At 43.3% G+C, this 12,972-nt stretch overlaps 1 protein-coding gene across 1 annotated transcript; it reads right to left on the minus strand.

Annotated features, from left to right (window-relative positions):
- Positions 1-2,776: 2,776 nt before the first annotated feature.
- Positions 2,777-3,727, minus strand: LOC135887174 (olfactory receptor 5AP2-like). Its single transcript, XM_065414951.1, has one exon. It carries the CDS (start codon positions 3,725-3,727, stop codon positions 2,777-2,779), a length of 951 nt encoding a protein of 316 aa, XP_065271023.1.
- Positions 3,728-12,972: the final 9,245 nt, after the last annotated feature.

A 12,972-nucleotide genomic window follows, 5' to 3' on the forward strand; every position in this document is an offset into this window, starting at 1 on the left:
GTCAATGTATCTTGGGTTCCTAAATCCCTTTTGAAATTCACTCCAGTCTTTTCCAAAATGTTACCTTTCTTCAAGGTGCCCTGGTCAGGCATTGTGGAAAAGAGCAAATGGAGATTAACACATTTAGGTTGGGATTTTCAAAGGGGTGGGTGATAATATATACAATAAACACCCAGCTCCCACTGAATTGCTAGCCACCTGGGATTATGAAGTGCAAATGTTTTCTTCACATATCCCCGAAAAGTTTCAGGGATCTTCAGTGCCATGGCAATTATACAAATTAGAGAATCTTGTACCAAAACTATAGGTCCCTTGTTGGTACACTGGAATGTACAATAAGCATCAGAACATTACTGATTTGTCTCCTCTACAGGATTGGTTATATATTCCCACCAGCCAGTTCATGGCCGTATTTGGATACAGTGAATAGGGTCATTTCATTTGCATGTATTACGGAATTCTGCAATTTGATTAAAAAACTGGGCTTTCCCAGCATGAAGTTTTTGACATACTGCCACTCTTCCCCCAAAGGAAAGGTTTGTTCCAGCCTTTATGGAAGAATACAAATATCCACTTATTTCTGAATGCAAAACAAACTAGATGATGGTTATTCACAGTCCTCTTCTAGCACAATTTTCTCTGTAAGCATGTAATAAGGTCTCAGACCAGTTTATCACCTGTGTGAATAATTTTGTGCTGCCAAGACTTTGTTTTCATAATGCCTAATGTTGAATACTTGTGGCATACATAATTGTATTTAAAAAAAAAACTGGGTTTTTTATTTTGTTTTCTTCTTTAATTAATCTCTGACAAAAATATTGCAGGCAGGGATGAAATCCCATTGCTTAACCCTTTGAAGGATATATAATTGACAATAATACAGAGATAGATCTGAATCTTCTCACACTGTGGCTTAATTGTTAATTCCAAGTTTATTGACTCTTAATCACTTACGCAATTTTTTTTTACTGAAATCACAGGTTTCTTATTTATTCCTGTCCATTTGTCATTCCCTATCATCAGCTGCCATCTAATGTTCATAAGAACGAATACATAAAACACTGACCATATTAACCTTGGCTTCTCCATAGTGCCCATTATATACCGTAGCCACCCCTTTCCCAGCCTTCATCCTCTGCTATCCTGAGTATCCATTATACAATAAAGTCCGCCTTTCCCATCCCTCACCCTCTGCTACCCCAATGCAGAGTTCAGCAACTGCTGCTCAAGCACATCATGTTGCCCAGGGCACATTCTTTCTTGTGCAGCCGACACTGAAGTTGATACTGTGGTTTCCACACTTGTATTTTTAGCAAGCTAACTAGAGTAGAGTGACCGTAGTGATGTCTACTGTCCATTCAATGCTCCCCTTACTCCTCCCCTCCCCGCTGCAGTGTAGACATACCATAAGTGCCTAGCTGTGGATTATTCACTCAGGCCTCTTTCCATCACTCAGCCACTTTTGCTTCGCTAATCAGTGTAGATTATCAGCATTCTATTTTAATGCAAAAACCAGTTTCCTTGGATTACCGGAGTACTTTTCAAAGCCATGAATGCACTGACATATTTTCACAGGGACTCACATATGCGAGGTCCCCTCACAGATTTTGCACCAGTATAACTATTCTGGTTAGTGGTGTGAGTCTGTTATGGAAATCATTCTACCAGTACAACCTCTAGTATGGATACAGTTTACCAATGTTGAGGTCCCTTATGCTGGTATAGCTTATTCCCCTTCCCATAGGGGGATCAACTATGCTGATATCAGCAGCTTTACATCAGTATAATTGCATCATAGAATCATAGAATCATAGAATATCAGGGTTGGAAAGGACCTCAGGAGGACATCTAGTCCAACCCCCTGCTCAAAGCAGGACCAATCCCCAACTAAATCAGTCAGAATAGATGAGTGGCCCCTTCAGGGCACTCCCTGGAGGCATTCGGGCAGGCCCGAATGTAGTCCTTCACCTTAGTTGCCCTTCTTTGTTCCCTAAATAAACTCCACACAGGTTTGTCCAGTCTCAAAACAACAGTCGTCATTTAGGTTTCATTTATTTTCATTTATTAACTTAAATTTAAAAACTAAACACAGACATCTTCCCTCCAGCTTCCTACACCCCAAACTGCCCCCATCTCCTATGAGTCTTGGCCACCTTAGCACACTTCTCCCAGCTCTTCCTTGATAGAGCAATTCCCCCAGTCTCAGGGTTTTCCCTCAATTACTCTCCAAAGTTTCTCTTCAGCCTCCTGAGCTTGCCTCTTCCCACATCCCCCTTCTGCCCTTTATTGGAAATTGCCTGAGTCCCCTGATGTGGGGACCCTTCTCTAACCAGGGCTGGCTTGGCCCCCGGCTCTCCAGTCCAAAGGCATGAGGGCCTATCACAGGCAAGTTCCCCGTAAATAGAATGTCATATCCCAGAACAGCTACCGAGGCTCCATTGCCATGCCTGGTAACATACCCTATGCCTCATACCCTATGTGAAATGGAGAATGTCTTTTCTGATTCATTATATATCCTTCTGTGGGAAGGGGCAGTCTCCCACCAGCCCAGTATTCCCCATCTATTGAATCTAATATGGGTCCTAAAAACAATGGGTAACAGGTTTTTAGAGGGCTCGCTGTCTCCACTTTCTCCAGGGCTGCAACGCTGTAAGACCATGACATGAAACCCTATAATATAATGGAAACAGGACCTTGGACTTCAGTAGGCTTCAGTTCAGGCCCTATCCCAGCCCATGTTATATCTATTTTATTTTAACCTAAGGCAGTTGATCAGTTAGCATTTTTTAACCACAAATTTCCTGCAAGCTTTCCTCAGGGCTTCCTTCACCATTCTGTTTCTCAGGCTATAGATGAGGGGATTGACCAGGGGAGTCAGGACAGTGTAGATGACAGAGAGCACTTTGTTAAACTCACTCAGAATGCTGGTCATTGGGAACATATAGACAATTAGAAGAGTTCCATAATAAATGGTCACCACAATGAGGTGGGATGAGCAGGTGGAAAAGGCCTTTTGCCTCCCGGTGGAGGACGGGATTCTCAGGATGGTCACAATGATACAAATGTAGGACATCAAGGTAAGCAGGAATGGGACCAGTGAGAAAATCAAGCAGAGTGTGAAAGCCAACATTTCCATCAGCTGAGGGTTATTACAGGAGAGATTTATCAGGGGTATAAGATCGCAAAAAAAATGGTCAATACGATTTGGGCCACAGAAAGTTAACTGGGATATTGACAATGTCGTTATGCTATTACCTATGAAGCCACCTATCCAAGAGCCACCTGCAAGCTGGAACCAGGCCCTGCCGCTCATACGGGTTGTGTAGTGCATTGGATTGCATATCGCTACATACCGATCATAAGACATCACTGATAAGAGAAGGCATTCTGTGGCAACCAGAGAACCAAAGAAATATAATTGTGTGAGACACCCATTGAAGGAAATTTTCCTGTCCTCAGTGAGGAGACTGGCCAGCATCCTGGGCAGGATGGTGGAGGTGTAGCATGTCTCCAAGCAGGACAAGTTCCCCAGGAAGAAGTACATGGGGGTGTGGAGGTGCTGATCACACACAACTAGTGCAATGATGAGGATGTTCCCGGCCATTGTTGCCAAATACAGCACTAGAAACAGCAGGAAGAGAAGAATTTGCAGATCAGGATGAGTCTCGAATCCCAGGAGGATGAATTCTGTAATGGACGTTTCATTTCCCTGTTTTGGGTTCTCCATGGAGTGTGACTACAGGAAAGAAATTAATGCTGCAACATAAATGAACAACATCCACCCAATAAATGTCAGCATTGTTTTCATTTTCTCTCTCTGCTGGCTACCGGAACAATAGCTGAGTGGAGAATGGAAGCCAGGGGAGGGGAAATGCCATCTCTCTTGACCCCTGGAATAGATTTCATATCTGAGCAGACTGCAAGTTAAAACAAAATCTTAATCTCTCTTGAAACCCGTGTATTACCTTGACAGAGGCACAGATGGTGAAGAGGCTCAGACACAATAGTACAGACAGATTAGACAGATATTGGTTCAAATAGTCACATACATCACTTCCTGGTGTCTAAAAGCAGAACAAAATAGGTTGCAGTTCCACTGCTGAAATGGGTCAGGATTTTATATTTTAGGGGAAGCCACAATAAAGAAATAAACCAAGCAAACAGGGCTGGGAATTGCAATGGGTGGGCAATCAACTCCAAGTGAACTGCAAGGAAAATTGGCAGCCAAACTCTATTATCACCCTTTGAAAATTGTATCCTGTCAGGGTTCCCTCCCCAATCTGAACTCTGGGGTACAGATTTGGCGACCCACATGAAAGACTCCCTAAGCTTATTTCTACCAGCTTAGGATAAAAACATCCCCAAGGCACAACTCATTCCTTGTCCTTGGATGGTACTGCTGCCACCACCAAATGAGTTAGACAGAGATTCAGGAAAAGGAGCACTTGGCATTCCTGTTTCCCCAAAATATCTCCCCCAAGCCCCTTCACCCCCTGTCCTTGGGAGGCTTGAGAATAATATAACAACCAAATAGGTAAATAAGGTGAGCACAGACCGGCCCCTTGGGTTTTTAGGACACTAAAAACCAATCAGGTTCTTAAAAGCAGAACTTTATTATAAAGAAAAAAGTAAAAGAAGCACTGTAAAATCAGGATGGAAGGTAATTTTACACAGTAATAAGAGTTAAAGCACAGAGGATTCCCCTCTAGGCAAAACTTCAAAGTTACAAAAAAGAGGAATAAACCTCCCTCTTAGCATAGGAAAAATTCAAAAGCTAAAACAAAGTATAATCTAATGCATTTCCTTCCTCTTACAATTTTTGTAATCTTAGATGCTTATTTCAGGTAGGGTTTTTCCTGCCCTGGTCCCTCTCTGTCCAAGAGAACACACAGAGGACCCAAACAAAACCTCCCACCACAGATTTGAAAGGTTCTTCTTCCCTTCTTGGTCCTTTTGGTAAGGTGCCAACCAGGTTATTTGAGCTTCTTAACCCCTTACAGGTAAAGAAGGGATTTTATGCTACTCTTAGCTGTATGTTTATGACATCTCCTAAACAAACAAGAATGCCTGTCCTTCCCTGTGGTAATATTCCATTGTCCTGCACTAGGATACTTGGCATACAAAGACCCAGCAGGATGTCCATCTTATGCAAAAAGGAATAAAGTCTGAGATACCCTGCAGTTAGCCCCCAGGGGTGAAAATGTTATTACTGGTCAAACAGTTACCTAATCTTTACTTAAAAAAAACAAACCACCAGCTAGAAACCACCAGTTTAGCTAAAAAGGTACCCTCTTTTGCATGAATGATTTCTGTATGAAATTTGTAACAAACATTCTATTTTCATATTATTACAGCAGGTGAGAACCCAAATTTCCATTTCATGGGCAATTCCATGATATCAAATGTTGCATTTAATTCCAATTTTGACTTTAAAATGTAGTTATTATTAATTTTATTTATATATTTATATTTTATATTCCTAAAATGTTATGTTTGATTGCATTAAATTGGCATATTTTAAAATTATTTAAATTTAATTTATTTTTATTTTATTTAATTTTATAAAACAAAATACAACAAGCCTTTTTGAAACGTATAGCGCGGCTTGGCATGATTCGATTTCAATCGATAGATGTTGGTAAATGTTGATCTCCGCTGACACACTGAAACCAACAACAAAAAATATCAATAACAGTCGGTGTTAGTACAGCCTTCCCCTCCCCCCCATACCTTGCGCCTGTGGGGATGGTTTCAGCAGCTCTGTGACCGTGCAAAGAATCCTCTGCACCCAGCCATCACTGCAGTGAGCAAGTGGGGCAGTAACAGCTAGGGTGACCAGATAGTAAGTGTGAAAAATCAGGACAGGGGGTGGCCTGACAGCCGAGCTGTGGCGGGCTTCCTGCATGTCCGTGATGCTGGTGACACCCATCCCTGCAGGCACAAGGTGCGGGGAAGGCTGGCCAGAGCTGAGACCCCCAGTCTGGGCTGCGAGAGGGAGGAAGTGTGCCTGGCTGTGGCATGGTCCACCTAGCTGCTGAATGGCTTCTGCCCATCGATGGGGACATTTAACTATGCAGTGGCCACCCCTGTGACCGGGGGCTTGTCATCCTCCTCCTCTCAGCCCTGGCCATGGAAGGTTGATGCACTGGGACAGAGGTGCCTTCCCTGCACCTTTCACCCCAGGGTCTTGGACCTCTTGCCCATGCAGGGAGCCACCAGTAAGCCACTGGTCACTGCTGGGAGCCCCTGGCAGCCCTGCTGTCAGAGGTTCCCTAACCCTGATTCTAACCCTACCCGCGCCCCCCGTTGAATTTCCTCCAACCGTAATAATTAAAATAGCTGCAAATCAGGAAAAACTTCAATAAAAATCAATAATAGTCAGCAAAATTGCATTTAAAAATCCCTAAATTCTGCAAACCCTACTCATAGCCAATGTCTCCTCCCCAAGCACTGAGCAAAGCAGCAAATATCAGCTCTGTTTTACCCATACCATCTTTCTAACACTTCGTGCCCCAGCAAGTGTGCTGCCAATGGAATGAAGGTTGCTTCAGGGTTTGAAAAGCTCACCTTGGACTTGGGAGATGTTGGTTCAATTCCCTCCTTTGTCACAAAATCTTTGTGTGACTTTTAGGCCAGATTTTCAAAGCTCTGTAGGTACCTAAAAATTTGGATTGGTGCCAGATTGGGTGCAGTACCTAACACCCATTGATTTCAACTCCCCCTAAGGGTGTCTGCACACATCTGTCCCTCTGTGTGCCAGGTCCCCATCTGTAAAGATGGGATAATAGCACCTCATGGGGTGGTGGGAGGGTAGATACATTCAAGACAGCGAGGTGCCCAGATACCATGGGGATGGGGGCCAGATAAGGAGTTAGGATAGCCGAGGTGACAGGTCTTGCCTTTTTCGAAATTCAGTCCCTTTGCATTGAGTGGGGACTTTGAGAGAGATCATTGCCAAATTCCCCTTGGATTCCCCTGAGATTAGTTACCTAACAAGCTGTCAATGCTTCAAAAACCTCAAGCTTCAAGAAGAAGGGAGGAAAAGGTTGATTTGCCTCTAATGTGTGTCAGTCAGCAGCTGGAGTCTGCTGTCACCTCCTCACTCAGCATTTCAGGGGTCAGGATCCAGGTTATTCAGTCCAGCTTCTCTCCCCACCACATTCATGTGCTTCCGTGTTCCCTGTAAATAGAACATCATATCCCAGAACAGCTACCGGGGTTCCTTTGCCTCATACAGTAATGCACACTGTATTTCCCGAATGGGGAAGGTCTTTCCTGATTCGTTATATATCCTTCTGTGGGAAGGTGCAGTCTCCCGAGGCACATCTGCTGTGGGGAATGTAACAGGCAAGGAAAAGTTGGTATTTGGTTTGTTTTTAGAAAAAGTAGAGTCAAACCGCTAATCTCAAAGGGAAAGTCCTAGAGAGGGAAGAAACTTCTAATTCTACAATTAATCTCTCTCTTTATTGGGTGAACGCTATGGTGACTGTCAAGAAATCATGCACTAATTCTAGATTTTACATCAGAGATTTTCAAAGCTGCTTATGTGATTTATACACTGATTTCTCATTTATTTCCCTTAGGCAGCTTTGAAAATCTCAGCATACTTTAGCTGAGCTTGCACTTTCTCTAAACAAACCTCCTGTTGCCCTCAATAGCAGGAAACACAAGTCCCCAGTCCCCATCCAATAAACTTACTCAATAAGTTCAGGTAACATTTTAAAAAAAATCTAAGACATTTAGGAGCCTATCTCCGATTTTCAAAAATGCCTTAAGTTACTAAAGGCTTAGCAGCCTTTAGACAACAGGTTTTAGGCTCCTAAATCACTTTTTAAGTTCACTTAAGTGTTTGTGAAAATGTTGTCTGTTTGTTGCTCAGATAAAATGGAGGGACAACAATGTGCCTTACACATTTAGGCTGGGATTTTCCAAGGAGGGGGGGTAATGTACACAATAAACACCCAACTCCCATGACACTGCTATGAGAGTTTGGCAGCTAACTCTCTCAGGCTTCTTGGAAAAGCCAAGACAATAGAATCATGAAGGTCAGAGACCTAAGATTATAGAGTGCAAATAATTTCTTCCCAAATCCCTGACAAGTTTCAGGGTCACATGGATATTCAGTGCCACAGTAATTATACACATTAGATAATCTTGTATCAGAACAATAGGCCTCTAATTGGTCTACTAGAGTGTATGATAACCAACAGAACAGCACTGATGCCATCCAGTAGAGGACAGTGTTTTATACATTGATACTAGCCAAATCATGGTCCAATTTGGGTACAGTCAATATAATAATTTCAGTTGTGTGTATTGGAATATATTCTGCAACTTGACTACAAAACTGTCCTTTTTCAGCATTAACTTTAACGTACTGTCACTTCATGCCATGAAGTAAATGTTTGCTCCAGCCTTTACAGACAAATACAAATATTTATTCCTGAATACAAAACAAATTAGAAGACTGTTATTCCCAGTGCTCTTCTATAATAATCTGCTACTTAACCATGTAATAAGGTCTGATTCCAATTTAAAACCAGTGTGAATAATTTTGTGTCACCAAAGCTTTGTTGTTCATAATGCCTAAATGTCGAACATTTGGGCTCACATAATTGTATTTTGGAAAAAGAGGGTGGGGTGGTTTTTGTTGTTGTTATTTAATTAATCTCTGGCAAACATACTGCAGCTAGGGATGAAATCTCATTGCCAAATTATTTATAGGATACATGTCTAAACTGAAAATTGTCTATAATAAAAGGGATAGACCTGAATCATCACATACCAGGGCTTAAATTTTTATATCCACATTTATTGACTGTTAATCACCTAAGCAATATTTTAAACTGAAATCTCAGGTTTAACAATTCTTACTATCTATTTGCCATTCTCTATGATCAGCTGCCATCTAGAGATCATTAGAAAGGATGCATAAAACATTGGCCACATTAATCTTTGCTTCCCCCTAGTGCCCATTATACAGTATAGCTGGCCCTCCCCACCCCTCAGCCTCTGCTGCCCCTAGTGCATAGACACCCCTTTCTTAATGTTTGCTATCCCTAGTATCAATGCTACAGTAGAGCTGCCCCTTTCCCATCCCTCACCCTCTGCTGCCCCGAGAGCCCCTTTGCCCATGGTACATTCTTGCTTGTCCAGCTGGCACTGAAGCCAGTACCACGGTTCCCTCGTTTATATTTTTTGCGAGCTGGCTAGCGTATGGCTACAGTGGCTATGTTTATAGGAGTTACCATTAACACCCATGGCTGGAGTGTAGATACACCCCAAGGGTCTAAGCTGTGAATTATTCATTCTGGCCTCTTTGTCAGTCGGCTGCTTTTAATTTGGTAAACCACAATACATTATCACATTCCAAATTAATGCAGAAACAAACTAGGGAAATATAGGCTAGATGGAGGTTATATAACTAGTTGAAACCTTTCTCAAAGAGTAATCATCAAAGTGGGGTCCTGCAGGGATCGGTCTTGGGTCCGGCTCTGTTCAGTATCTTCATCAATGATTTAGATAATGGCATAGAGAGTACATCATTTATAGAGTTTGCAGATGATACCAAGCTGGGAGGGGTTGCAAAATGATCTGGGCAAACTGGAGATATGGTCTGAAGTAAAGAGGATGAAATTCAATATGGAGAAATACAAAGTACTCCACTGAGGAAGGAACAATCAATTGTACAAATACAAAAAGGGAAATGACTGACTAGGAAGTGATATTAACAAACATACAAATATCGCTTTTCACAGCAGCCTTACTCAGGAAGGAGTACTGTGGAAAGGGATCTGGGGGTTATAGTGGATCACTAGGTAAATATGAGTCAACAGTGTAATGCCATCAAAATGCCATTAAAAAAAATTAGGGCTGGCAAGCGATTAAAAAAATTAATCGTGATTAATTGTGCGATTAACCACACTGTTAAACAATATAGAATACCATTTATATAAATATTTTGGCTGTTTTCCACATTTTCAAATATATTGATTTCAATTACAACACAGAATACAAAGTGTACAGTGCTCACTTAAGTTTTTTATTACAAATATTTTCATTGTAAAAAAGAAAGTCTTTCAATTCATTTAATACAAGTAATGTAATGCAATCTCTTTATCATGAAAGTTGAACTTACAAATGTAGAATTATGTACAACAAATAACTCCATTCAAGATTAAACAATGTAAAACTTTAGAGCCTACAAGTCCATTCAGTCCTACTTCATGTTCAGCCAATCAAGTTTGTTTACATTTTCAGGAGATAATGCTGCCCGCTTCTTGTTTACAATATCAGTTGAAAGAGAGAACAGGCGCTCACATGGCATTGTTTAAACTGGCGTTGCAAGATATTTACATGCCAGATGCGCTAAAGATTCATATGTCCCTTCACGCTTCAACCACCATTCCAGAGGACATGCATCCTTGCTGATGATGGTTCTGCTCGATGATGATCCAAAGCAGTGCAAACCGACACATGTCCATTTTCATCATCTGAGTCAGATGCCACCAGCAGAAGGTTGATTTTCTTTTTTGGTGGTTCGGTTTCCGTAGTTTCCACATTGGAGTGTTGCTCTTTTAAGACTTCTGAAAGCATGCTCCACACCCCATCTCTCTCAGATTTTGGAAGGCACTTCAGATTCTTAAACCTTGGGTCGAGTGGTGTAGCTATCTTTAGAAATCTCACATTGGTACCATTTTTACGTTTTGTCAAATCTGCAGTGAAAGTGTTCTTAAAATGAACACCATGCTGGGTGATCATCTGAGACTGCTATAACATGAAATATATGGCAGAATGCAGGTAAAACAGACAAGGAGATATACAATTCTCTCCCAAAGAGTTCAGTCACAAATTTAATTAATGCATTGTTTTTTTTAACAAGTGTCATCAGCATGGAAGTATGTCCTCTGGAATGGTGACTGAAGCATGAAGGGGCATACGAATGTTTAGCAGCATTATCTCCTGTAAACTTGTTTGTCTTAGCGACTGGCTGAACAAGAAGTAGGACTGAGTGGACTTGTAGGATCTAAAGTTTTACATTGTTTTATTTCTGAGTGCAATTATGTAACAAAAAAACCTACATTTGTAAGTTGCACTTTCACAACAAAGAGATTGCACTACAGTACTTGTATGAGGTGAATTGAAAAATACTATTTCTTTTGTTTATTATTTTTACAATGCAAATATTTATAATAAGAATAATATAAAGTGAGCACTGTACACTTTGTATTCTGTATTGTAATTGAAATATATATATTTGAAAATGTAGAAAAACAGCCTAAATATTTAATAAATGTTAATTGGTATTCTATTGTTTAACAGTGTGATACTGGTTCTGGCGGATGGCTGACAAACACAGGCCTCTTGGTCTAAAGGTGGGGAGGCTGGCCACCCCAGGGGTGAGAGCACAAGGTGGAAGGAAGACCCGGACCCAGCCAAGTCCACCGTATCCCAGCCCATGGCCCTAACAGTGGCAGAGTTGTCCGCCACTGGGTCAGCAGGGATCCACCTGCAATACGCTGACCTAGTATCAGGTCAATACTCAATCAGATGGGAGTCTAGTTCCCCAGGCTACTTCCTGCATCCCTGGGGTTTGGTACCTCCATAGTTTGATTGTCCTCTGTCTCCTCAGAGAGCTCTGACCAGTCCTCAGGTGGCAGCCCCGGCAGCTCCTTGGTGATTTGGTTGGCCAGTGGCTCTGGGAGGTCAAGCCAGTCCTCAGGTGGCAACCCCAGCAACTCCTCAGTGTCTCAGTCAGCTGACGGCCCAGAGACAACTGGCCAGTCCTCAGTTCAGCAGGGGTCCTCTGCAGGATCCAGCAGCAGGCAGGATGCCTCTGTCTCCCTTGGATGCTCCAGCCCAACTAAGCTGCAGGGCCCGCCTTTTATATTTCTGCTTCCAGCTTCCATCGGGGCGGGCATGGCTTTTATGGTTCTGCACACCAGAGGGTGTGTCGTGGTCCCTCCCTGTCAATCTCTGAGGGAGGCCACACCTCTTTGCTATAGTACAATATGGGACAAAGGGACACGGTAGATTCAGAAGAGGATCACAACAAGTGCCTAGGGACACTATTCTGAATTCTTACAGTGTTTTCCACAGCCGGGGGCGACCGAAGCTGATATCACACTATTGAGGGTAATGGAGGATGTAAGGGTGCAACTTCTGCATGCATCCGGCTTCAGACTGTGTCCGTATGCTGCTCGCCTGTGTGCTGCTTTCGTTCCTGCTAAATTAATTGCCTATTGGCATGGGAGAGGTTCCTATGGGTGGGTTTAGTGGGGTGGTGCCCCACTCCCTGAGAAAAAGGGCTGAACCAGGCCAGAGAGGCTGCACAGACCAGCAGCCAATCAACAAAGGCCTGGGGAGAGCCGATCAGGGCAGAGGCGGAGACAACCAATCAGCACCGCACTGGGTCCTAGCAGAGGAGAAGGCAGTCACTCCCTGACTAGCGAGGGAGGAGGACTGACTCCTGAGATAAGGAGTAGTACCTTGGACAGAGCAGTGCTGGGCAGGCTTGGGGGAGCAGAGTGGAGCTCCGGCCCAGTTACCTGCCCCTGCTAAAAAGGGTCAAGAAGGCGCATAGGGCCAAAGGGGAAGTGGCCCAGGGAAACTAAGCAGACGAGAAGGGAGATAAGGAAGACAGAGGGAGGCTGCCGCTAGAAGGTGCCTGGGTCGGGACCCAGAGTAGCAGGTGGGCCTCGGTCCCCTCCTTCCCCCCTTGCACTGCACCTGGCCACCGAGGAGTGGGGCTGAGACAGACTGCAACTTGCCTGTGAGACAAGGGGCTAGACTCTAGGGTTGTGGTTGGCCACCAAGGCAGGTGCAGACAGAGGGATTGCTGTTAACACCTCCCCGAAAGGGGGTAAGACTGGAGTAGCAGGCACTGCCGGAGGGCACTGCCCTGAAGTGGAAGAAGACTGTCCTGAAGGGGGCGTCACCAAGTGAAGAGCATGTGGGTCCCAGGGCAGCAGA

The sequence above is a fragment of the Emys orbicularis genome, chromosome 12, assembly GCF_028017835.1.
Source record: "Emys orbicularis isolate rEmyOrb1 chromosome 12, rEmyOrb1.hap1, whole genome shotgun sequence".
Classification (NCBI taxonomy): domain Eukaryota; kingdom Metazoa; phylum Chordata; order Testudines; family Emydidae; genus Emys; species Emys orbicularis.

What these genes read in the sequence shown, in the direction of transcription:
- LOC135887174 (XM_065414951.1), bottom strand. Translation starts at nt 3,727, where the DNA reads ATGGAGAACCCAAAACAGGGAAATGAAACGTCCATTACAGAATTCATC.